This window comes from Pongo pygmaeus, chromosome 22 (assembly GCF_028885625.2).
Source record: "Pongo pygmaeus isolate AG05252 chromosome 22, NHGRI_mPonPyg2-v2.0_pri, whole genome shotgun sequence".
NCBI classification, from domain to species: Eukaryota; Metazoa; Chordata; class Mammalia; order Primates; family Hominidae; genus Pongo; species Pongo pygmaeus.
The window spans coordinates 53,228,032-53,255,452 of NC_072395.2; the positions used below are offsets into that span (position 1 = coordinate 53,228,032).

The following is a 27,421-nucleotide window of genomic DNA, read 5'->3' on the forward strand; positions in this document are numbered from 1 at the left end:
CTCTACATAATTCTCTCCTCTAAGTTTCCCATGTTTAGCAAGTGCAACAAGTATTATAAAACATAATTTATCTTGCAATTTTAACTAAATAAAAGAATTGTATTCTTATCTATTGATTTTGTATCCTGCAACTTTACTGAATTGGTTTATTACTTCTAATCCTTTTTGGTGGTGTCTTAGGGTTTTCTAGATATATGGTCATGTCATTTGCAAACAAGTTAATTTCTTCCTTTCCAATTTGAATTATCTGAATGCCTTGTATTTCTTTCTCTTGCCTAACTGCTTTGGCTGAGACTTCCAGTGCCATGTTGAATGGAAGTGGCAAGAGTGTGCATCTTTTTTTCTTTTGTTCAGAATCTTAAAGGAAAAGCTTCCAACTTCTCTCCATTGAGTACAATGTTAGCTGTAGGTTTGTCATGTATGGCCTTTATTATGTTGAGGAACATTCCTTCTGTATCTAAATTGTTGAGAATATTTACCATGAAAGGATGTTAAATTTTGTCAAGTATTTTTCTACACCTATTGAAATAATCATATGATAAAGCTACAAGGCAAAAATCAGTAGTGTTTGTATACACTAATAGCGAACTATCTGAAAAAAATTAAAGAAAACAATCTCATTTACAATAGCTACAAAAACTAAAATACTTAGGAATAAATTAACCAAGGAGGTGAAAGATCTCTACAGTGAAAAGTATAAAACATTGATGAAAGAAGTTGAGAAAGACAGAAATAAATGGAAATATAACTTGTGTTCATGGATTAAAAGAATTCATATTGTTAAAATGCTCATCTTACCTGAAGTGATCTACAGAGTTAACGTACTTTCTACCAAAATACCAATGACATTTTTCACAGAAATAGAAAAAAAAATCCTAAAATTCACATAGAACCAAAAAAGAGCCAGAATAGCCAAAGCAATCTTGAGGAAAAAGAACAAAGCTAGAGGCATCACACCACATGACTTCAAAATATACTACTGAGCTATAATAACCAAACAGCATCATACTTCCATAAAATCATAGACCAATGGACCAGAATGGTAAATCCACACATTTACAGCAAATTGATTTTTAACAAAGGAGCCAAGAACACACAATGGGGTCTTTTCAGTAAATGGTGTTGGGAAAACTAGATATCCACAAGCAGAAAAATGGAATTAGATCATTATCTCTAATTTATGGAGTCTCTAATGCCATATACACAATTAAACTCAAACTGGATTAAAGACTTAAATGGAAGGGCCTAAACTATGACACTACTAGGAGAAAACATAGGGGAAAATCTCCTAACATTGCTCTGGGCAATGACTTTTGGTTATTACCCCAAAAGCACGGACAACAAACGCAAAAATAGAACAATGGGATTACATCAAACTAAAAAAATTTTTGCACAGCAAAGGAATCAATCACCAGAGTGAATGAAGTGACAACCTATATATAGAAGGAGAGAATATATTTGCAAACCATACATCTGATAAAAGGTTACTATCCAAAATATATAAAGGATTCAAACAATGCAATAGCAAGAAAACAACCTGATTTGAAAATAGGCAAATTCAATGAATATTAAAAAATGGGCAATGAACCTGAATAAACATTTCTCAAAAGAAGACATACAAATGGCTAACAGGTATATAAAAAATGCTCAACATCACTAGTTATCAGGGAAATGCAAACTAAAACCAAAATGAGGTATCATCTCACAGATGTTAGAATGGCTATCATAAAAAACATGAAAAAAACAAGCATCGGTGAGCATGTGGAGAAAAGAGAAGCTTTGTACTGTATTGATAGGAATGCAAGTTATTATACTCACTATAGAAAATAGTATGGAGGTTCCTCAAAACATTAAAAATAGAACCACCATATTTTCTAGTAATCCCATTACTGGGTATACATGAAAAGGATATGAAACCAGTATGTTGAAGAGATGTCTACAGTTCCATGTTCATTGTGGCATTGTTTACAATAGCCAAGATACGGATTCAAGTGGCTAAATGGTCACCAGTAGATGAATGGATTAAAAAATATATGGTATACATACACAATGCTTGCCAAAAAAAGGGACAAGTTAAAATAAAACAACTGTAATCCCTGCACTTTGGGAGGCCGAGGCAGGCAGATCACGAGGTCAAGAGATTGAGACCATCCTGGTCAATACGGTGAAACCTCGTCCCTACTAAAAATACAAAAATTAGCTGGGCGTAGTGGTGCATGCCTGTAGTCCCAGCTACTTGGGAGGCTGAGGCAGGAGAATCACTTGAACCCAGGAGGCAGAGGATGCAGTGAGCCGAGATCGTGCCACTGCACTCCAGCCTGGCAACAGAGTGAGACTCCGTCTCAAAATAAATAAATAAATAAATAATTAATAAAAATAAAAAATAAAATAAGGACCTTCAGCCTTAAGACTATTCAACCTTGAGAAAGAGTGAACTGCAGTCGTTTGTGACAATATGGATGAACCTGGAGAACATTATATTAAGTGAAATAAGCCAGGCATATAAAGGCAAATACCACATCATCTAACTCATATACGCAATCTAAAAAGGTTGATCTTATAGAAGTAGAAAGGAGAATGGTGGTTCCCAAGGGCTGGAGTTACTGGGGAGATGTGTGTCAAAGGACACAAAATTTCAGGAGGAAAAGTCCAAGAGATCTATTGTACAACATGGTGACTGTAGCTAATAATTTATTGTATTCTTGAAAAATGTTGACAGTGAATGTAAAGTGTTCTCACTACAAACATGATAACTGTGTGAGACAACCTATACGTTATTTGATCAGATTTAGTCATTCCACAATGGATATATATTTCAAAACATTATACTATACACAGGAAATACATATCATTTTATTTAAAATGTAAATACATATTATTTTATTTACAATGTAAAAAATCATGTATATACATTTAAAATCAATATGTAATGTAATATATGCAATAAACTATATTTATGCATATATTTATATAATAAATATCAAAATATATTTATTATATGCATATATTTATATATAATAAATTATATATTTATGATATGCATATATTTATATGTAATAAATTATATATTATACATATATATATAGCATTCTTTGATACTGAAACCAATCTTACACATAGTCTTTTTTTCCCTCTAATTAGGGTAAAGTAATTTGAGATATTGCTTATAAAACACTTAATAAAATGCCATATTTTAAAGAAAGGTGTCTTAAGTCATTCTACCTCTAGGACAAACCTGTCTGAAGGAAACCATAGAAGCTGAGTCCTGCACCCAATTTTGATATCCTACCTGTCTTCTGCAGACCCTTGACGGCATAAACCCCCAGGGTAGATGAGTCAATGCATCCATTTAAGTACATTGAAACATGAGTGCTTTCTTGCGTCATTTAAAAAGAGAGGACAGTAAAAGTTCCCACTTCATTAGCTTTCTTTTCTCACATTAGGGTATTAAATTAAAAAGAGAGTATAGATTCTCATTTTAAATAATAAATTAACATAAAAGGATTATACACTTAATACATTACCCTTCTATTTTTCCCCAGGTCTATATTTCTCCTGTATTATTCATAATAGAAGCTCTGCAATTCCCAAGTCATTGTTGAAAAATAAATATGAAAATATGTGGATGACTGCAGTGTATGGCCATACACAAAAGACCCCAGCAAACTGGAGCTTAAGTTAACCATTGCTCCACTTTAATGAGGAACTAAAATGGAAAAATAACCTCAAAATGCTGTCCTTTCCATACACAATATTGCAAGTAACTCCAGTATCTAGAGAGATAGTACAAGAAAGTGGAAGAAAGTGAGAGATTAAGAATGAAAGACCTTTCCTTGCCAACAGAGTTGGGTTTGGAATTCAGTGGAAGTTGATAGTGCCAAGGTTGGAACAGCTAATGAGCAAATGTCTGAAAGCGGGAGTGGGGAAACTGCCAAGGCTGTTTCTGTGCACAAAGCTGTCCCTCCACCTAGGCGAGATGACATTTGTTCTCAGCCTTTGAAGAATGATGTCATTAGAAGACAGCATCCCTGGCCGCTCACCTTGAGTGGAAGGTGAGCAGACACACTCACAGCGTTATTTTTAACTCAGCATTCATTTCCCCACTTGCACCAACAGCAATACAGCAAGACATTACGGTGACAGACGAGACACAGCATAGGACAAAAAGCTGCATGGAAGCAGGATTTTAACATCAAAATGTGCAGAACAGTGTCCCTGTTGGGCTACGGTACACAAAGTACCACCAACACAAGAGCTGGAAACCCTGGCAGTGACATCTAATTCTCCCTTCAATTTGAAGGAGGACATGGTAAAAAAAATTGTGGTACATTAAAATGGGAAATTGCCACAGATATAGAAATGGAATGAAATATGTAAAAGCGAATGTTTCTGTTGTTCTCTGCATTCCTAGCATGGCCATTTCATCTCACTGTTGGCAAACATTAACTTTTAAAAATCCTCATAAAGTATGACTCTGAAAGCTTGGTGCTTCTTAGACGTTTATTTACCTGTAATTTTAACTATCTTTCTCTACGAATTTCAGTCCGCTTTCCTGTCTATTTTTTTTTTTTTTTAAATCCCCATGGTCTGAAGCCAGAATGGTGATCCACAGGCACTTCAGACCAACCCCACCATTCAAAGGCTTTCGCCAAGCCACTCAGGTGCCACATCACTCCTCTCAGCCTCTCCATCTCCCAAGCAAGAGCTTCTGGAGTCATTTCTCGTTCTGACCTGCCCTCTTTCACCAAATCCATTCTCTCCTTTTCGTCTCTCCAATTTAACAAATTCTATCTCTCTTAAATTAGGCCCTCAATATCTTTTGCCCTACATTTTAACATGTTGTCTGTCTTGACTTTTTAAATAGCTTTATTCCTGGGTTCTTTGTATTCATTTCTCCCCATTCCTACTCTGACTTCCCACTGCAACACGAATTATTCACCATGGCCTGTGTTGGAATCAAAACACCTGCGTTTGAGTCTTGAATGTATTACTGGATGACTGTGCGCAGCCTCATCTCTCTTCTATTCTTTCCCTGATTATGCTTTATCTACTTTACAGAGTCACTGTATTATTTAAGGTGACACAGATGAAAGTGTTTTGTAAACTATACAGTTTTATATAAATATAAATAGAAGGTGACATTTTTATCCAGCAGCCAATTAACTTTCCTGGCAGTGTTGATCCCCAGCAATTAGAACACTCAATTACGCACCGTTCAAGTTCAATGTGGCACCTAAAACGGGAAAGACAAAGCTTGAAAATATGTTAAATATAAAACTGCTTGTTAAGTTGAAATGAAGTGAAAGAAGGGACTTTGACTTTTACTTCTGCCTATATGTTTGAAGGCAGCAAACTTGCACTTCTGGATAGTTACATATATTTCAGAACTGCTTAAGCTTCAACCACCATCAATAATAAGCATATTATTTATATCAATCTTTGAAATTGAAAAAAAATTGTAGGCGTATGCGCTAAAATAAGCAAAAGGTTATGATTATTGCCAGAAAAAGACATGATGAAAAAATAGTATTGTTTCCAAATATCATCTAAACACATATGCACACACTTTCCGCTATATCCAGTATTTAAAATGAACCTCCTGGAGACAGGATAACAATAATTTGGTTTCCCTGTTGGCAGCATTATTGCTGGGATCAAGTGGGCCACTTCCACTTCCCAAGGAAGCCGATTTTTAAGGCTTCAGGTTTGCTCTTCCAAAATTAGCTGGGTGAAATATTCACTGTGTGGTCTCCCAGGAAAGGTAGTGGAGCCGCATTTATATGAACAAAATAAGAAAGTCTCTTTCAATCCTAACCCACAGGGAAAGCCAAAATTCTAAGTCTTTTCCTAAAATTTAGCTGATTTTTCTCCCTCCCCTAATACTCGGTAACTGAAAATAGTAAAGGTTGTTAATTTTTAAAAAGCCTTGATAAACTACAATCCTGACCACTGGAGTATAATTTAATTTATATATTAATATTTCATTTAAAAACATTTTATTGATCGATCGATTGACTGATTGAGACAGAGTCTTGCCCTGTCACCCAGGATGGAGTGCAGTGGTGCTATCTTGGCTCACTGCAAACTCCACCTCCTGGGTTCAAGCCATCCTCCCTCCTCGGCCACCTGAGTAGCTAGAATTACAGGTGTGTGCCACCATGCCTGGCTAATTTTTGTATTTTTAGTAGAGACCAGGTTTTGCCATGTTGGCCAGGCTGATCTCAAACTCCTGGCCTCAAGTGATCCTCCTGCCTCGGTTTCCCAAAGTGCTGAGATTAAAACTTTTTAAAATGTAAATTTAAATGTTCAGAAGTCATTTGATTTAAGACCCTTCTAAGTTCCGAGTAAAGGCTAAGATCGTGAACGGTGTATAACTGTCACTGTGTTTTGGAAGTAGTTCACCGCAGTCTCGCACTTCTGGCCTCAAGTCATTCTTCTGCCTGAGTCTCCGGAGTAGCTGGAACTACAGTTGCGTACCACATCACACCTAGGCCTCCCAAGTAGCTGGGATTACAGCAGAGAGCCTCTGCACCTGGCTGCTTAAGCAAAGGTAATTTGGGTTCTTGCACCTTGCAACCAATGGGGTCATAGTCAATACATGGATCTGTGCCAATCTGGGAAATCTAAAAATAGATAAACTTACATTTCAAACAGTCCTTTTTTGAATTTTTGTCAGACTTTATTTTCAGATATTTGGTGAAAGGTTCTAATGTGAGCCTGACTGGGGGCTGGGGAAGCCTGTCCATATGAAGTTAATGTCTGCGGTGTGGTGCACAAAGTCCCCTGAGGGTCCTGTTCAGGCCTTGGTGTTGAACATCATCTATTCACTGATGTCACCAGATCTGCAGCCTGGATTCCTGAACTCTACTCTCCCATATCTAATTTCCTACTGACAGCATCCACTTCTTTGTTTAGTGTGTATTTCCACCTCAACACATCGATAACTAGACTCCTAATCGCCTTCCTCAAACCGCTCCACTGCATCTTCTGCTGACTCAGTAGAAAGCAATGCCATTCTTCCTGATACTCAGGCCAGAAGCCTGACCTGATCCTTCATGGCTTTATTTTCCTCACACCTGTATCCAACCACTAGGAAAACCGATTGAATAGACCTTCGAAACAGATCCGGAGTCTGTCTTCTACCCATCACCTCCTCTGCTCTCCCCTGGTCCAAGCCACCACCATCTCTCACCTGGATTCACTTTCCAACAGATCATTCTACTTGCGCCCTTTCCCCGAATAGACCATTCTCAGCACAGGAATCAGATGCATCCTTCTTATTCTTTTTTAGAGATGGGCTCTCACTATGTTGCCCAGGCTGGAGTGCAGTGTCTATTCACAGGTGCAAATATAGTGCACCACAACCTCAAACTACTAGACTCGAAGTATTCTCCTGTCTCAGCCTCTGGAGTAGCTGGGACTACAGGCTCGTCCCACCATGCCTGGCTAAAAGCATCCTTTTAAAACCTTAGTCTGGCCATGTGACTTTTCTGTTTAAAGTCATCCAATAAAGTCCCCATCTCACTCAGCAGAAAACCCCATGTCCTGAAAACCGAAGTCCTGATCTAGTAAGTCCCCCATGAAAAGGTTTTGCTCCTTCTGACTCAAGGCCTCTTAGTGTTTTCTTGTTCACTTGGCTCCCGCCACACCAGCCTCTCTGTTATTCCTCAAGCTTGCCAGGCAAACTCTAGACCTTGCAATTCTATCTCTTCCCTTTACCTAGGATGTCCCTCCCCCAGGTATCCATGAGCTGTCTTGAACCCCTTCACATCTTTGCTCAAAGTCTCACTTTTTCAATTCAGCTTTTCCTGACTATTCTGATAAATTTTGCAAGCTCCAAATCCCAACAACTGCCATTTCTCTCCAGGCAATAAAATACTACATAAAATAATATTTTCCTTCTTTTGTTTGCAAGGACTTGCAAGGGAGCTGACAAGTTTTATACTATATGATAAGTATTTAGAAGAAAAGAAGCTCCTGAAGAAAAAATTATTCAATAGAATTATTTCCTGAAATCATAAATATATTGTTTATAAGAGACAATAAATTATTTTTTTGGCCATAAGCTAGTTTGAGTTGGTTTCTGTCACTTCAAAAGGATTAAGATGAATATACTGATTTATACTGATCTGGCAAATTTAAAGAATAAATGTTAATGATTCAAAGTCCTTTTGTTTAAATTTATGTCTCCTAAAAATTACATTAAAGTATTATACCTATTTATCCAGTGGTCATACTTCTGGAAATTTTTCTTGAAAGAAATAATCTTAAAATCAGACAAAGGCCAATGCATAAAGAAGTTCATTTGATGTCTCATTTGTAATGGTCAAACATTAGAAATAAACTAAATTTTTAGCACTGTATTAGATGTTTTCAAAATTTAGCTCACAGACCTGTAGGGATCCCTGAGACAACTTTAGGTGATTTGTAAGAAGAAAATCGTTTTCATGACAATGCTGAGGTGCTGTTTGCCTTTCTCATGGTGTTGACATTTGCACTGTTGGAGCAAAAGCCATGGTGGGTGAGACTGCTGGGCGTTACCATGAATCCCAGCAGGGACACTAACAGGATGACCATTCATTGTACTGTTTACCAATGCATACTCTCAGTTGGCTTTTTAAAAATGCCAGATTCATTTACAGACACTTGATGAAGCAAGAAAAATAACAGTTTTATTACATCTTTACCCTAAAGCTCATGTTATTTTTAATGTTCTATGTCCTGTGTAATAAAATGGGAAGAAGGCACAGTGTTTCCTCTACCTCCTGAGCAGCACGGCTATCTTCAAGCAGAGTATGTCTGTGCTTGCTTGAGTTGCAAATTCGACCAGCTGCTTTTTTTCATGGAATTCCATTTCTTTCTTAAAAGAATGGCTACCTAAAAACGATGGTTATGCAGTCTTTTCTATTTGTCAAACAATTTCTTACAGAGAAATGAGCCCATCACTCCCACGATTACAATTGATGGTGTTTATTATAAATAATAAAATTGAATCTTTCAAGAAAGAATACAATTTTAGAAAACTTGCATCCATCAGCATGAACTTGACAGTTTACTTGAAGACTTTCTGATGAGATCATGGTAATGTTCGTAATTGTGATATTTTGATATTGTATAACAAATTGTATCAACATTTGGAAGATCTGCGTAACACAGTGAACCAATCATTTCCAAATGATCAATTTTTTATGTTACAAAATCATGTGTGGGTAAAACATTCCTTCCAAGGGTATGACAGACCAATGAATTTTAAGATGGCAGAGTACAGAAAATGTGTTGATATGGCATCTGACTATTGCAATGAACCATTAAGATACTGCCATGTTTTAATTCTCTGCATAGTATGGAGTACCATTAGGTGTTTTCTGGTCTATTCACTTGTTTTATTTGTTTATTGTTTGTCTCTCCTGACTGAGAAGAGAGTCAATGAGGGAAAGGACCTTGCAGATCTTTTTCATTATTGTATTCCTCAGTGTCTAGAGTAGTGCCTGGCATGAAGCAGATGTTCTGTAAATGAGGATTAAAGAAATAAACACAACCACAAAATGAACCTTTATGCAGCTATTACCAGCCTGGTTTACCAAGAATATCTAGTGATTTGAGGAAATTCTCAAGATATATGGTTATTAAGAACCGATTTATAATTATGTGCAGACATATCTAATATACAATGCACAATACATATTCTATAATATATAATGCAATGCAATATATATGCCCCATAATAATAATACACACACATTATTATTTCCATGTTTGTGTGTCTGCAGGTGTTCTCAATAAAGTAAAACTCACAGGGTTGGTGGGAAAAGAAGGTTGGGGAAGACCACAGGAAACCTATGCAACTTTGTAATAAGGGCAACTAAAAGCCAATTATTGGTTCCTGGAGAGAGAACTTGGACAGCTCAGACAGACAGCTCAATGTGGCTAGAAGCAACACCCACAGGTTTTAGAAATAGTTTTATAACATATTAGTTCTATTCCTAGGACCTACCTCAGGTAGATTCCTTATATAATTAAAACAATTTTATTTCATATTCAGCTCAGGAAACTGACTTGTAGAACAGAAGAAATGAGTCTTTCTGAGGGTCTGCCACTACAAAGCTGTGTATCCTTGGATGAGTCTGATCACCTTATTGTTTTTTTCTGGTAAGGAGATTGTAGTCAATTCAAATTGCAGGATCTGTAAAGATCATCCTGACAGGTAGATTCCATGACAGTCCATGTCATGATGTAAAGAATAATTTAATGATGAAAACATTCTGTGGCATCCTTTAAACATATAATTTCTATGTTGTTGCTTTGACCTGCTCATCTACAGAAGATAAGACATTTGTTTGAAATCCTCATCCAATACAGAAAATCCCTTCCAGTTAAGTTCTAAGAGACCTTGCTTTTAGGAGGTTTTAGGAAAAGAAAGTTATCTATTTAAAAATTATCTGAGAGATGACTAGATAACCAAGCCAATGATGTGCTCCTTTTTTTCTGTTGTAATGTTAACAACACATGCCCTCTGGAAAACCAAGCCAAAATTCCACCTGGAGAGAAAATTAGATCAACTAAAGTTCCTGTGAAGATTCAGTCTGTAGTAAAGAAGACATCTCCTGTTCCCTGTCATTCTTCAGCCTGTACAATTATCCTGCTCTAAATAAGCAGATCTTAGATTACCCGACTTCAAATCATTGGTCTGGGAAGTAGTCGGGCTATGGAATGAGTTGTGTTGGAACCAGGAGAACAGGCCTTACCTTTCACGGTCACGTGGACGCTCTGGCTGGTGGAGAGTTGTGGTTGAACCAACACGTTGCATGTGTACTCCCCCTCGTCCACTTCCTTTTGCACATCCGAAAGTTTAAGAGTTCCATTGTTCTCAAATGCCACTTGGCGGTGGTTGAAAGGAAGCAGGTTAGAGTTCTTGTACCATTTAATGGAGTAATACGGATAGCCAATCACACGACAGTGAATGTATGTGTCCCGTCCTGCTATTGCTGTGATGTTTTTCATTGGTCGAATGCTTGCAGGCCCTGGAGAGACACAAAGAAACTCTTGAAAATAATTTAAGGGTACATCTCATGTGGGGAAATGGGTACACCTTTCCTTGAGTTAAAAATGTAGATTATATTCATGTAAGCACATCTTTTTCAGTTAAACAAATATTTTTGCATGTGGCATTTTCTACAATGAAGGTTTCTCTTTTCTTAAATTCAAATGAATAAATGTTAAATATCTGCTACTTCTATGAAAATGTTTTGAATTAAAAATTACAAGATAAAAGGCAATTTAATTAATAGAAAGTAACTAGTCTGCACTGGACAATCATGCACTTTTGGTGAAAACACTGGCAGCGATTGATCAATTGTTTAACTCTCTCTGTAAAATCTAGGACGACGATGGAGGTTACACCACGTTGCAGCATGAATGTAAGTTTAATACCATGTACATGAAAGTTTACCATGAATGTGGAACCGAAGAGAAGGAGAAGGGAAAGGGCATGCAGAGCATAAACCAGGAAAGGAAACATCAGGTGAACAGATCTAGAGTAAAAAAGAACAAGCTGACTACAGAAACCAAAATGCCATTTCCAACATTAACCCAGTCAGTGCCATTCCTGAGTAGGAAGGAGAGGGTAGGAAATGGGAAGCAACAGTTAATCCGCTCTGGCATTCCAAGACCCAGCTCGGTGCATGCAGAAATCTTCTTCTCCACTACAATGAGTTATGTGTGTTTTTTTGAGGAGCTGATTTGACAAGCACCTCTTACGTTTATTCGAGCCTGGTACAGGACGACTCCCGCCGAGTTGTTGGCAGTGCAGCGGTAGACTCCCCCGTCCCGGACCTGGGAGCTGGAGATGTTCAGGTAGCTGACCACATTTCCCTCCGATGTGATCATTTGGCTGATGCGGTGACTGCCACCCTTGAGAATCGGGTCGTCGTCCAGGGTCCACGTGATCGTGGGCAAAGGTGTTCCCTTCACGTTGCACATAAGGGAAACCGGCTCTGCTGGACTCACCACCTTTTCACTAAAGGCAGAAATAATTTTGGGAGTTCCATCTGCAGGAAAACAAATTATGGAAGAAAGTGGCACATACAAATAATTAAACAACTTCCAAGTACATGTCTTTAATGTCTAGGAGGTAGATGTTGTAGTTGTTAAACACTACCAAAAAGGTCTGGTTTTATTGATAAAGCAAAACGTTAATCAGAACAAGAGTTCACTATTTTCAAAACAGGTAAGCACAGCGTTAGCAAGCTTTCATCAACTGTTTCTATATTTCCTGATTGACTTAAGAGGAATGGTAATACAACTCAGATGTTCAGGTTAAACAATGACAGCTCCTAAGAAGTCCTTAATTTAAAACTGGTGTTTCCTCACACAAAGTTATAAACAGAGGGAAAATCCACACCCACTCACCCCCACAAACAGTCACTTTATCTGTTAGGTTGGTGCAAAAGTGATTGCAAAAAGCAATGGCAAAAACAGCAATTACTTTTGCATCAATCTAATACTTCCTCAAGTTATTTGGGGTTTTCTCACTAGGGAATTGTTTACAGGAATAAAGGAAACTACTGAGAGATTGATGACCTCATCTTCATCATTTTCTCATAAGAAATCCTGTTTTAATAACTTTAATTACAAATGGTAATTGCATGCAAACTTCCATGAAGTCTCTGAGAATGGGTAGAAGCTAAATAAAGTTTGTATTAAATGCCATGTATTAAAAACCTCTAAAGATAGCTTAAGTAGGGTACTTAATGTTTTAAATCTCTCTAAAAGTATCTTAAGTAGGCTGGCCATATAATTTAACACCCAACCTGGGACACTTCTGAGGCTGAAACAGAAATGACTAATAATTATGCCAAGAGAACAGGCATGACCCAGAACTATCGCAGGCAAACTAGGATCTTAATCTTAGAGAAGTCTCCATAGAAATTTTCAGTATGTTTACATAGATCAAATTTTCATATTCCATTATTTTTCTATCATCCATATGGTTTTTTTCTCTTATTATATAGTAATAGTTACAAATGCGTGTTTCTTTTATATATGTTTTTCCATTTATAGAAAGAAACACATGCATATTAAAGGAAATGCATGAAAATCAGAAGAAAAGTTACCAATAGGTCAGCCAGCCTCAGGCGTACAAATCAACACTGTGACATATTTTTTCTAGGCATAAGTGGGTCATTTTGACATAATTGCAATCACATGCCACAGGATTTCTGAGTCTGGTAAGAGACCTTGCTGGAGGGGACATTTTTGTTTTTTAAAAGAATTTTTGTGTTCAATTAAAGGGTTGTCCCATAATGAAAGACAAGAATGAGTAGTTTTTTTTAGTTTTAAATTTTTATTATAAAAGTAATGTATCTCCATTGTTGAATATCTTTTTTGTTGAAAATTGGAAAGTATTATAAACAAAAAGAAAGGAGGCAAGCAAAATTTAGGATAGCTTGCAATTCCATCAGGGAAAGGTGACAGTTAATGTTTAATACTACCAGACACCCTTGAGGAAAGTGCCACTCATTCCCCCAGAACCTTGGGGCCTAGTTCTTGGCCAGGGAGGCCAGTTATATAGGGTCTTCATGGTGGGGGGGCTGTGCTGCAGCTCTTCCCTCCACCCCCTACTCCTTCCCAAATTCCTGAATCTCACTTCTTCATTCCAGCTCATGTTTCAGGTGGCTGGAGAAGTCCCTGGAGTTTGTTTCCTCCAAGATATGCTCATAAGTAGCATATTGCAGTGTCCTTGGGTTGTAAGCATTTTGTCTCTTACTATCAGAGATGAAAAAGACAACTTTAAAATATTAAAATGAAAAATTGATGCTTTTGTCTTTAACGCACTGCAGACATTGCCTCATCACATCCTGTGTTTAATTCTACAGAGAAGTTAGATGTCATCATGATTGCTATTCATTGTCCATGATCAGTCATTAATGCTTAGGAGTACTGGAGTTATTTCACATGTCCTTTATAATTCCATGGTTTTTGCAAAATGTGTTTAGCTGTAGATTTCTTTTCACTCATTTTTACATTAAGCTCTGAAAACTCAAGTATTTAGAAAAGTGTTCTTCAGTTATACTTCTCTTTTTGTAGGTAAATTTTACATACAGTGAAATATACAGATCTTAAGTGTATACCTTAGTTTTGCTAAATATATACACACCAGAGTAACCACCAAAACCATCAAGACACAAAACATTTCCATTACCAAAATTCCTTAAGGGCTCCTTTCAATAAATCCACATCCAACATAGATCACTGCTCTGATTCCTCTTAGGATGTGCTGGTTTTGCCTGTGCTTGAGCTTAGAAGAAACATAATAATAGAGTATGCACGCTTTATACGTGCATATATTTCATCATAATCAGAGTACACTTAGAATATAATTAGAAGATGTAACTTTGGAACAGTACTATTATCTAACGCACTGTCCACAGCAAAATTCTGTCGATTGACCACTAATATCCCTCGTCACTGTTTTTTTCCAGCGCAGTCCATATCACCCATTATTTATGTTTCATGTCATTTCAGCCTCTTTTCATCTGGAACATTCTTCAGCCTCTTTTGTGTTTCTTGACTTTTATATTTTTGAAGAGTAATTTTGTAGAATTTTGTAGTCAGTTGCTGAAATTGGGTTTGTCTCATATTTCCTCATGACTAAATGCAGGTTGCATATTTTTCCCAGAAATACCATGGAAGGCACGTGTTTTATGTGCCTATTGGCCATCCATGTGTTTCCTTTAGTGAGTGTCTGCTCAAATCTTTGGCCATTGTTATATTAGAATGTTTGCCTTTTTGTTCTTGGTTTGTTGTGGAATATAACAAATTTAAATCTTTATGTATTTGAAATACAAGGAAATATATATATATAGTATATACAAGGAAATATATATATATAGTATCTATGTCAGATATATACAAGGAAATATATATATAGTATCTATGTCAGATATCTTATAATGATCTGACACATTTGTCAGATATCCTATAGAGATTATATATATCTGTCAACATATATGTAACACATATACTTGTGTGTGTATAAAATATTTTATCCCAGTCTGTGGTTGCCTTTTTCTTTTCTTAATAATGTATTTGTGTTGACATTTAATGCTTTCTGTGTCCTAAGAAATCGTTACCTATTCACAAATCATGAAGAATTATTCTGTTTTCTTTTGGAGACTGTGTTGCTTTATACTTTATATTCAATTCTATATGGATAGCAACTTAATTTTGTGTGGATATGAAGTGTGATGTAGGGATTAATACTCATTTTTTTGGCCATACATTGAGTTGTTTCAGTGTTAATTTGTTGAAAAGGTACATATAGTATGTATGTGTATATGTGTATATATATATATACATTTTTTTTTTGAGATAGTGTCTCTCTGTTGTCCTTGGTGTTGTGGCACAATCTCCCAAGTAGTAGCTGGGACTACAGGTGCACACCACTACGCATTTTTTTTTTTTTTTTTTTTTTTTTTTTTTTTTTTTTTAGAGACGAAGTTTTGCCGTTTCCCAGGCTGGCCTCAAACTCCTGGGCTAAAGGCCTCAGCCTCCCAAAGTGCTAGGATTACAGGCACAAGCCACCATGCCCCAGTTTTGCTTGAAATCACATTAATCATTTTAGAGAGAATTGTTAACTTAAGAATATTTAGTTTTCTAATCCTTGAATATGGTATATCTTTTCAATTTTTTAGGTTATTTCAATTTTATATTAGCAGAGTTTTGTATTTTTGTATGTTGAAATCTTTCACATTTGTTTAAAATATATTCCTATCTTATGTTTTATGTTATTGTAAATGAAAGTTTCAAAATATTAGTTTCCAATTGCTTGTTCTGAGTATATAGAAATAAAATTGCATTTTGTATATCATTCTTATATCCAACGACTTTTTAAACTCACTTTTAGAAATTGCTTTATTGTTTTCTTGGCATATTCTTTGTAAACAACAATGCCTGTAATTAAGACAGCTGAAATTTTTCCTTTCCAAACTCCATCCATTTTATTTCTACTCAAGCCTAACTAGGGCTGCTAGTATAATGTTGAATAGAAGTGGTGGATGTGGGCATTCTTGATTTGGTCTCAATCTTAAATGAAAAACATTTAGTGTTTAACCAGTAAGTATGATTTTAGCTGTAGATTGTTCAAGATGCCACTTATTAGGTCAAGGAAGCTCTCTGGAGTCTCTAGTTTGCTAGAAATTCTTTATGCTGAATGGATGCAAGTTTCATCAAATGATTTTTTCTGTATATATTGAGATAATCAATTGAATTTGCTCCCTTATTCTATTAATATAGTGACTTACATGGATTAGATTTTTAATGTTCTTCCAATCTTGCATTACAAGATAAGCTCCAATTGATTTATATACACACACACACACACATCTATATGTATATCGATGTGTGTGTATGTTTTAAATTATGTCTACTAAAAGTTAAGATTGCAGTACTTTATGTGAAATGTAAGAACCTTGCAACAAATAATTCTGCCCTTTGTGTTATTACACCTATTTATTATATTAACTCTATAAAAAAGTGTTATTTTATTTTATTTTATTTTATTTTTAGAGATGGAGTCTCACTCTGTCGCCTAGGCTGGAGTGCAGTAGCAGGATCTCGGCTCACTGCAACCTCCACCTCCTGGGTTCCAGCTATTCTCCTGCCTCTGTCTGCAGTTGGGATTATAGGCACGTGCCACCACACCTGGGTAGTTTTTGTATTTTTAGCAGAGACAGGATTTTGCCATGTTGGCCAGGCTGGTCTCAAACTCCTGACCTCGAGTGAGCCGCCTGTCTCAGCTTCCTAAAATGCTGGGATTACAGGTGTGAGCCACAGCACATGGCCAAGTGTGGTAATTTTATAATGTTATAATCATCAATTGTTTGAAGAAATTAAAAAAGAAAACACAATTTTGCTAAATATTTACTAATATATTTACCATTTCTCACGGTATTTGTTCTTATAGATATGTTTCCATTTTATGTTCCATTTCTGTTCCATGTTATCTGTATCCTGTAGATACAAGTGTCCATTCTCTATATCTGGCATGACTTCATTTATCATTTATTAATGTGCAGGGCTGCTGACATCATATTCTTCCACCTTTTTATTACTGAAAATATCTTTATTTTGCCTTAATTTTTAAAGCCTGTTGTTGTTGGGTTTTTTGCTACAGAAGTCTATGATGGCAGGGCTTGTGTCTTTGTTTTTTTCTTTTCAACATTTTAAAGATGTTGCTCCATTGTCTCCTGTCCTCCAAAATATCTGATGAATCATCTACCATTTGTTATCAATGTCCTCTTTATGTAATATTTTTCCTCCCTCAGATTTTTAAGTTTTTCTCTTTATCTTTGGTTTTCAGCAGCTTAACTCTGATGTACTGACATAGAATTTTCTTTGTGTTTATTTTTGGAGTTGGCTGAGTTTCTTAGATCTGCAACCTTACTTTTATACCAAAGTTGACAAAACTAAGGTCATTATCTCTGAATACTTTTTTCTTCTGCATTCCCTATCTCCTATTTTTCTGGGCCTCTAGTCATATGTGTATGTCAGGTTATCTGATGATGTCCTGCTTGTCACTGAAGCTCTAATCATTTTCTTTGTAGTCTTCTTTCTCTCCATGCTTCAGATTGAATAATTTTCTAAGATTTATCTTCAAGTTCACTGACACTTTCTTCTTCCTTCTCTAATCTTGTATTAAAGCAAATATGGTGATTTTTTTTCATTTCTATGGATTCTTTTCTACAGTTTCAATTTCTCTGTTGGTCTTTCCCATATGTTCACTCTTTCAGTCCATATTTTCTTGTAAGTTACTGAACATTTTAAAATAGCATCTGTAAAGTCCTTGTCTGCCAGTTCTAACATCTGGGTCCTCTCATGATTTGTTTCTACTGCTTGCTTTGTCTTTTGTCCTTGGCTGCAGAGTCTTGTTTTTTATATGTCTAATTATTTTTTATTGTACATTTGTATTCTCACTCCCCATGTTTGGAGTTCAGATGTGTCTTCAGTGGAAGAGGACACTCCCCAATTTGCTTTTGGTGTCTCTCAAAGGTCTATATACACTTTTGCTTTTCCCAAAGTTTCTTGTTTTTATCATCTTGGGAGTTAGTCTGATATATGCTATTTCACCATTCCCAGAACTGGAAACTTTTATTATTCTTTTTTAAAATCATTCCATTTTTCAGGTATTACGGTTTTATCCTGAACTTATAATTATTAAATTCCATTTTATAGGCTCATAGGAAATATTCCCAGATTCTCTATTGTATCTATGCTCAGTCCTAGTTCACAGTATTGCAAATTTTTATAATTTTACTTTAATCCATCACTATTTCAGTGAGAATAATGGGAGTGTTTCTGTTTTCTAGAGGAAATTAGCCAGACACTCTTTTAAAGCAGGTACTAGACATGTATTTGTAATTCCATTTCTGCTTTCTTTGCTACATTAGCACTGTCATCTCTCAGAAGAGAAAAAATATAAAGTGAAGCTTCTTGTCCTGAATGGAAGCTGACATGAGACAAATAAATCCACGAGTGTGCTGGCGGTGCGCCTTGGCCCCCTTTTTAGTTCAAGTGACAGGCTCTTTTGGAGATGAAAGCAGACATTATTTTCCCAGGGAGACCTGAGTGTCTTTGAAATCTTTCTTGCTGTCACTCTGATAACCTGAACTCTTCTGACATCATTATGGATTATCAATATGGTCTTTAGGTTTTCTTAGTTGCACCAAATGGTTGCCGAGGTAACTGGGCCTAGACAGGTAATTTCTCCTTTTTCTACAAAGAATCTAAAAATAGTGACTATGTAAAGACTAGAGTGCACCATCATTAGCAAACTGGTTCTGCACAAATTGATTACTTCCTGCACTTAATTATCATACGGAACACAGTGTCAGGCATTTAATATGAATACCATGCCTTCAGCTAATTTCACCTCTGCTTTAAAAATCTCACTATCCGCAATGAAACGATTGAATCAAAACAGGAATCTCATTGCTAAACCTGCTACTTCTTAAAAAATTAGCTAAGATTAAAAAAGAATGACAGAAATATGGTCTTATAATCAAGATATATTTAAACTTACTTTCATATATTAGTGTGTTTTATTTGTTCTCCCTTTAGGCTATATCAAAATCATTTTATTATTTTAATCAATTGGTATCAGATGAATTTTAAATTATATATAAGGACATAATTTCCAACAAGACACACAAATACACAGATAGAAGCTACTTCAATCAGGTAGTGATAAATATATGTTGCCTGTGATAGCTTCTTTCTCTGGCTGACTGATAAGCTTTAAGATTTAGTAGGCAGTAACCAGTTAAAAAAAGCAAACCGTATCACATATCCAAAACCTGTTATTATACCACAAAATAATTCCTCACAAATTTCATTTACTTAAATCTGTGAACATTTGGATGGAACTAGGCACAACTGCACCAAACAGATGCCATATTTTCATTCCACCAACCACTGTACTGACATTTTGCTCTGCATTTTCAATCTGAAGTTGTACTTCTCCACTGGAGGCTATTGCCCCCACCCCACCCAGCAAACACCTGGCAATGTCTGGAGACATTTTTGGTTGTAACAACTTGGAGGAAGGTGCTCCTAGCATACATGTAGTGGAAAGGAGTCAAAAATGCTGCTAAAGATCCTACAACACATAAAATAGTTTCCCAAGATGCCTGTAATCCCAGCACTTTGGGGGGCTGAGGCGGGCAGATCACCTGGTCAGAAATTGGAGACCAGCCTGACCAACATGGAAAAACCCCATCTCTACTAAAAATACAAAATTAGCCAGGTGTGGTGGCGCATGCCTGTAATCCCAGCTACTCTGGACGCTGAGACAGGAGAATCACTTAAACCCGGGAGGCAGAGGTTGCGATGAGCTGAGATTGCGCCGCTGCACTCCAGCCTGGGCAGCAAGTGCAAAACTCCATCTCAAAAAAAAAAAAAAAAAAAAAAAAATTCCCCAAGCAAGGCATTCTTGAAAGACCCTGGTCTAGGGATGAATGATCAACAAAACTGTTAAGTGTCAAGTTTCTTCTAAGATTTAAATCTTGGCAATAACTTCTAATGCACAAGTGGGCCACATTTATGTTACTTTACATTACTTCTAATGTGAAACAATTTTATTTTCGTCAGAACTTTCTCTCCCATTTGCCTGATTTAGCTTGAAAAATTAGGGTAGAGTACTAGCTGGTGAGACAGACAGAGAGCCTAGAACTGAGCGATCAGCACTGCTTTGCCCTGTCTTCTTTTCTGAGTGCTCTGGGTTTGGGTTCTTTTTCAGCCATACCCTGTAACGAGGCCCACTGACCTTCAAGGACCACCTGCACATAGTCTTGAGCGGACAGCTTGTCCTTGCGCACAAAGCACTGGTATGCGCCCCCGTCACTTTTGACCATGTGATCCATTATAAGGTTTTCGTGGTTGATCCCTGTGATCCTCACATTTTTTCCAGGGTTGAGGATTTCACCATTGCGGTACCAGGAGAGTTCCTGGTCCTCAGTTCCTGTCACGCTGCAGGACAAGGAAACTTGGCTACCCACGCTGCTTTTAACCTTCCTGGGACTGATGGTGGCTTTCAGTGGCTCTGGAGGTTTTAGTAAGAGAGAGAGAATAAAAGGTAAAAACATCACTAGATAGCATTTCAACAACAGGCTGGACTTTCAACAAAGCAAGTGCAACACGCAATCATACTCCACACAGTTCCTATCAGCCACATTATTGCAATCATACTCCACACAGTTCCTATCAACCACATTATTGCAATCATACTCCACACAGTTCCTATCAGCCACATTATTGCAATCATACCCCACACAGATCCTATCAGCCACATTATTGCAATCATACCCCATACAGTTCCCATCAGCCACATTATTGCAATCATACCCCACAGTTCCTATAAGCCACATTATTGCAATCATACCCCACACAGTTCCTATCAACCACATTATTGCAATCATACTCCACACAGTTCCTATCAGCCACATTATTGCAATCATACCCCACACAGATCCTATCAGCCACATTATTGCAATCATACCCCATACAGTTCCCATCAGCCACATTATTGCAATCATACCCCACACAGTTCCTATAAGCCACATTATTGCAATCATACCCCACACAGTTCCTATCAGCCACATTATTGCAATCATACCCCACACAGTTCCTATCAGCCACATTATTGCAATCATACCCCATACAGTTCGTATCAGTCACATTATTGCAATCACACCCCATACAGTTCCTATCAGCCACATTATTGCAATCACACCCCACACAGTTCCTATCAGCCACATTATTGCAATCACATCCCATACAGTTCCTATCAGCCACATTATTGCAATCATACCCCATACAGTTCCTATCAGCCACATTATTGCAATCATACCCCATACAGTTCCTATCAGTCACATTATTGCAATCATACCCCATACAGTTCCTATCAGCCACATTATTGCAATCATACGCCATACAGTTCCTATCAGCCACATTATTGCAATCATATGCCATACAGTTCCTATCAGCCACATTATTGCAATCATATGCCATACAGTTCCTATCAGCCACATTATTGCAATCATACCCCACACAGTTCCTATCAGCCACATTATTGCAATCATACCCCATACAGTTCCTATCAGCCACATTATTGCAATCATACCCCACACAGTTCCTATCAGCCACATTATTGCAATCATACCCCACACAGTTCCTATCAGCCACATTATTGCAATCATACTCCATACAGTTCGTATCAGTCACATTATTGCAATCACACCCCATACAGTTCCTATCAGCCACATTATTGCAATCACACCCCATACAGTTCCTATCAGCCACATTATTGCAATCACACCCCACACAGTTCCTATCAGCCACATTATTGCAATCATACTCCATACAGTTCGTATCAGTCACATAATTGCAATCACACCCCATACAGTTCCTATCAGCCACATTATTGCAATCATACCCCACACAGTTCCTATCAGCCACATTATTGCAATCACACCCCATACAGTTCCTATCAGCCACATTATTGCAATCACACCCCATACAGTTCCTATCAGCCACATTATTGCAATCGTACCCCATACAGTTCCTATCAGCCGCATTATTGCAATCATACCCCATACAGTTCCTATCAGTCGCATTATTGCAATCATATGCCATATAGTTCCTATCAGCCACATTACTGCAATCATACCCCACACAGTTCCTATCAGCCACATTACTGCAATCATACCCCATACAGTTCGTATCAGTCACATTATTGCAATCACATCCCATACAGTTCCTATCAGCCACATTATTGCAATCACACCCCATACAGTTCCTATCAGCCACATTATTGCAATCACACCCCATACAGTTCCTGTAAGCCACATTATTGCAATCATACCCCATACAGTTCCTATCAGTCACATTATTGCAATCATACTCCATACAGTTCCTATCAGCCGCATTATTGCAATCACACCCCATACAGTTCCTATCAGCCACATTATTGCAATCATACCCCATAGAGTTCCTATCAGCCGCATTATTGCAATCATACCCCTCACAGTTCCTATCAGCCACATAATTGCAATCATACTCCATAGAGTTCCTATCAGCCACATTATTGCAATCACACCCCATACAGTTCCTATCAGTTACATTATTGCAATCATACTCCACACAGTTCCTATCAGACACATTATTGCAATCATACTCCACACAGTTCCTATCAGCCACATTTTTGCAATCATACTCCATACAGTTCCTATCAGCCATATTATTTCACAGAGGAACATTTCATTTGAGAACATCCTCTCGCTGTTTTTTATTTCTGGCTTTATTTCTCTTTGCAACAAATGCAATATTGTTGGTCAAACTGCCTTCTCAGGAGTCTGTGTGAGGATGTTGATATAAATCCACTGACAATAAGAAATACAGTCCAGGCACGGTGGCTCACACCTGTAATCCCAGCACTTTGGGAGGCCAAAGCGGGAGGATCACGAGGTCAGGAGATGGAGACCATCCTGGCTAACATAGTGAATCCCTGTCTCTACTAAAAATACAAAAAATTAGCCGGGCGTGGTGGTGGGCTCCTGTAGTCCCAGCTACTTGGGAGGCTGAGGCAGGAGAATGGTGTGAACCTGGGAGGAGGAGCTTGCAGTGAGCTGAGATGGCGCTACTGCACTCTAGCCTGGGGGACAGAGTGACACTCCTCGAAAAAAAAAAAAAGCCATGTGCTGGCTACCAATAGTGACATAAGTATTGAACATATAAATCCTAAGTTGCCTTGTCCCAAGGTGGCACTGGTTGGTTTGCCCCGGGCCATTCTCACACACGTATGCCATATGTGGTTTACCCAGGGCCAATAACACACAATTGTGAGAAAACAAAAACAAAAACAAAAACAGGTTGGTATTAGAATGTGTGACCATGAAAAAGAGTTTTTCTTTAAAATGAGGCTGAGTGATTTAGACAGGGATGAAACTCTCATCCTCGCCTTGCTATGTTTTCAATTCAACAACCTTAATCCAATGTAGAAAACATTTACTGAGCATCTGTCATATGCCAAGGATGAGGTTAAACTCACAGGCAAGAAAAATGGAATAATATTTGTGGTGCAACTAGCATGTGCTATAAAATTATCAACTATCTTTCATATATCATTTAAGTCAGTCTTCTAATCCTGTAATTTTTGTGTTATCTCCATTTTACAAAACAGAAAATGGTTATTCAGAGAGCTTAAGTAACTCAGCCAAATCCAATCAACAGGTAAATGGCAATACTAAACAAAACAAAACAAAATTTTTGGTGAAAGACCTATAGTTACAGATTTTTAAAGGTCAGAAAGTGCTGAGCAGGGCAAATCTGATGAAAATCCTGTCTAGTCATATTACAAATTATAGAAAACCAAAAATAAAGAGAAATCCTTTAAAGCAGACAGCACAAATGGCAAATAACATATACAGAAACAAAGATCTGAATGACCTCTGATTATTTAGCAGAAGCAAATGGAGGCTAGAAGACATATAAATACATCTTTTAAATTAACAAACATCTCTTGTAGATGACAGATGGCTAAGATTTGTTCTTAATCCATTCTGGTAATCTTCTCCTTTTTATTATTATTATTATTATTATTATTACTTCACTTTAAGTCCTGGGATACATGCGCTGAACCTACAGGTTTGTTTACACCTTATACAAAAATTAACTCAAGATGGATTAAAGACTTAAATGTAAAACCTAAAACCATAGAAACGCTAGAAGAAAACCTAGTCAATACCATTCAGGACATATGCATGGACAAAGACTTAATGACTGAAACACCAAAAGCAATTGCAACAAAAGCCAAAATTGACAAATGGGATCTAATTAAACTAATAAGCTTCTACTTACTCAGCAAAAGAAACTATCAGAGTGAACAGGCAACCTACAGAATGGGAGAAAATTTTTGCAATCTGTCCATCTGACTAAGGTCTAATATCCAGAGTCTACAAGGAACTTAAACAAATTTACAAGGAAAAAAACAAACAACCCCATCAAAAAGGGGGTGAAAAAAACGCTTTTTTTTACCCCGGTTGTTCCTAACTTTTCATCTCACCACACTTTGTTTTCAAGGAGCTCAGTCTTCTAGGTTGATAAGACAAAGGCAATAAATGGCTGTAATAACCAACCAGAGTGATGGAGGGGCCATTAGAGACATAGCACATGTGGAGGATGGTGGATGGGAAGAGCAGGAAATCCACAGATATCAAGGATGGATAGAACTGAGATCAGTCAAAATGGAAAGAGGGAATCACAGAGATTGGGAACCACATGAATTAAGGCAGGGAGCAGGGGCATGTCTGAGAGTTTCTGATTCATTTTGGATACAACAGAGAGTCCCTGAGATTTTGGAATTAAACAAAGATAACTAAAGAAGGCATTCAAAAATGTTTAGCAAATAAGTCATACTTTCTTTTTTTTTCCCCCAGAAATGGGGCCTTGCTCTGTCACCTAGGCTGGAGTGCAGTGGCACAATCACACAGAGGAGTTTCTGTAGCCTGAAACTCCTCTCCCTTTCTGCCTCAGCCTCCTGGGTAGCTGGGACTACAGACACAAGCCATCACACCCAGCTCGAACATATTTTTAATGGAATCACTAGGTCATAGGTCTTTTGACAAATTAGGGTGAGGAAAACCGGTCATTGAAGACATTACACATGTCTAGTGCAGGTACAATTCAGATCCAATCTAGGACAGGACAGAGGTTGAGAACAGAGCTGAGTAACTGTGAGATTCAGTTTGTATGACTTGGCAGGACATGGCAGGACTTGGAAGGATGTAGAAAGGAAAGGCTTAAAGAGCACCCAACATTTCGTGCTTGCATCTGAGGGATGAGAAGGAGGAAGATGTTGATAACAAGAGCCATTTGGAAGGAAGAGGTGGTGGAGAGTTCAATTTGGTATCCGACACTGTTGTTTTGAAGTGCCAACTAAATTTCTGAAAGAAAGCTGGTTGACACACTTGTCTGACATTCAGGAAGGACGCCAAGGCTGTAAGTACAGATTCAGAGCTTATTTTCAGGGGCAAGGAATTCAAAGCTCTACAAATGAAACAGAGCCTAAGGAAAAGGGAAGAGCTTGACAAGAAGACAGTTCTGAATTTGGAGCCCAAGAGAATGCTTTCCAATAGAGAAGAGAGATAGGGACAAAGAAGCTGTTTTCTTCTGCAGTTAGAAGAAGCAGTCAGAAAGGAGGCAGAGAACATTCCAGAAGCATTGGAGAATCACCTAGATGTGGAAGAAGAGAACAATGATAAACATAAGCACATTAATAATAAAGGCTTTTAAAATATAGGTAGTGATAAACATCTTTAGAGAGAGAGCAGTAACATACTCTGAGTTCAGAAGGAGACAGGACGAGAATGGGGAACAACACATCTTTGTGGATGGAGGCTAAGAGAGTTGGGAAGTGTTGTTAGATAACCAAGTATTAGGAAATAATCTTCCATGTGGAGGAAGCAACATGAGTAATGTGACTTGCAATCAGGAAAGGAATGGGTTTGTGCAGGGATTAGGAAGAAGTTAGATTTAGCAGGAATAGGTTTTTATTAACCCATTTATGCCTGAGGTTGCAATTATTTTTGAATTTTTGCAATCAGACCTTGGTGATGACCTTGAGCAGTAGGATGTAAATAACTCCCACATGCTTAGTGTTCCAATAATGGAACACTAGTCATAAGTGGGTTTTAATGCAAAACAATGGGAAATACGACCAGACAGATTTGCTTGAGATGCCTTCAGTACTGTTCTAAGATATAAACTTTATTCAATGGAGAACAGGGAGCTAGGAGAGGTCTTTAAACATAGAAGAGACTTTGAGCCTGTGGGAATAATTCTTACTGGCTGTCCAATGCTGCATCATTTTATCCACATGATTCTTCAGCTATAGAAGTGTAACTGTGGATTTTATCATCCATTTCTTTCTAATCCCAGACTAAACATGTTCAAATACTTGCAGGACTCAGGGTGGACAGCCTGTTCCAGACAGAGAGTCATTCGGATATTTAATATAAATATATTCTCTTGGGCTGGTATTGTGCTAAGGCAGTCTACACTCAGGTTGACATTGAAGAGAAAGTTCCATAAACAGGGTTAGGGCTGGGCGGGGAGGGAGAAGAAAACACTTCTATTGTCACTGTGAGATTCTTGTGGTTAAATTTGTTCAATTTAGTTCATCAAACAAAAATATATTTTCAAAAAAGGAGCATTATATTAGCAACTAAGACCTCCTCTCTGACCAACGCTCTGCCTCCCTTTTCTGGCCATGTGATCTTGGGTAATTCACTTTAATTTGGTTTCTGCATGAGCAAAATTGAGGGTGGTTGAGTACATTACATTGTGACTCTGCAATCACATCCTTCCTTCCTCCAAATCTGCCTTCAGTATCCTTCTGAACACATTCCTCAAGGCAGCCAAGGCAATCAATGGAAGATCAAATATATCCATTATATTTGGAGTAGATGATCTATAATACTAGGCACAAGTCTAATATTTGGGTATGTCTGAGCCCCATACTTTGGCTGATAATAGCCTCATTTAGAAATTTAATACAGAAATGCTCTGGAAACAGACAAAGGACAACTGCTTTGATTGGCTACCATCACTTGTGCTGAAAGAAGAATCCTACCCTCTCCCTCTGTTCATTTTTAGAGACTGGCTGCTGTGAATTCATCAGCTAGGAAGTGTTATCTTGAAATCATATCTTGGAAATGTAATAGTCTGTGGCCTAATGGAAATCACAGAGGTTTGGGGATCAGACAGACTTCAAATCAAATCTGACACCCAAGACTCTCCAGTTGTGTAACCTTGGGGAATTCATCTGAGCATTAATTTTCACATCTGTAAAATGAGGTTTCTGTTGATC

The 27,421-nt window shown here is 37.5% G+C and overlaps 1 protein-coding gene across 1 annotated transcript in view; it reads right to left on the reverse strand.

Annotated features, from left to right (window-relative positions):
- DSCAM (DS cell adhesion molecule) overlaps positions 1–27,421 on the reverse strand; it is an 828,718-nt gene that overhangs the window by 303,389 nt on the left and 497,908 nt on the right. Inside the window, exons 6-8 of the mRNA XM_054468799.2 lie at positions 20,321–20,596; positions 11,751–12,047; positions 10,746–11,021 (exon numbers count right to left, since the gene is read on the reverse strand). Of these exons, the coding sequence (XP_054324774.1) occupies positions 10,746–11,021; positions 11,751–12,047; positions 20,321–20,596 (849 nt within the window). The remainder of the gene's footprint in view (positions 1–10,745; positions 11,022–11,750; positions 12,048–20,320; positions 20,597–27,421) is intronic.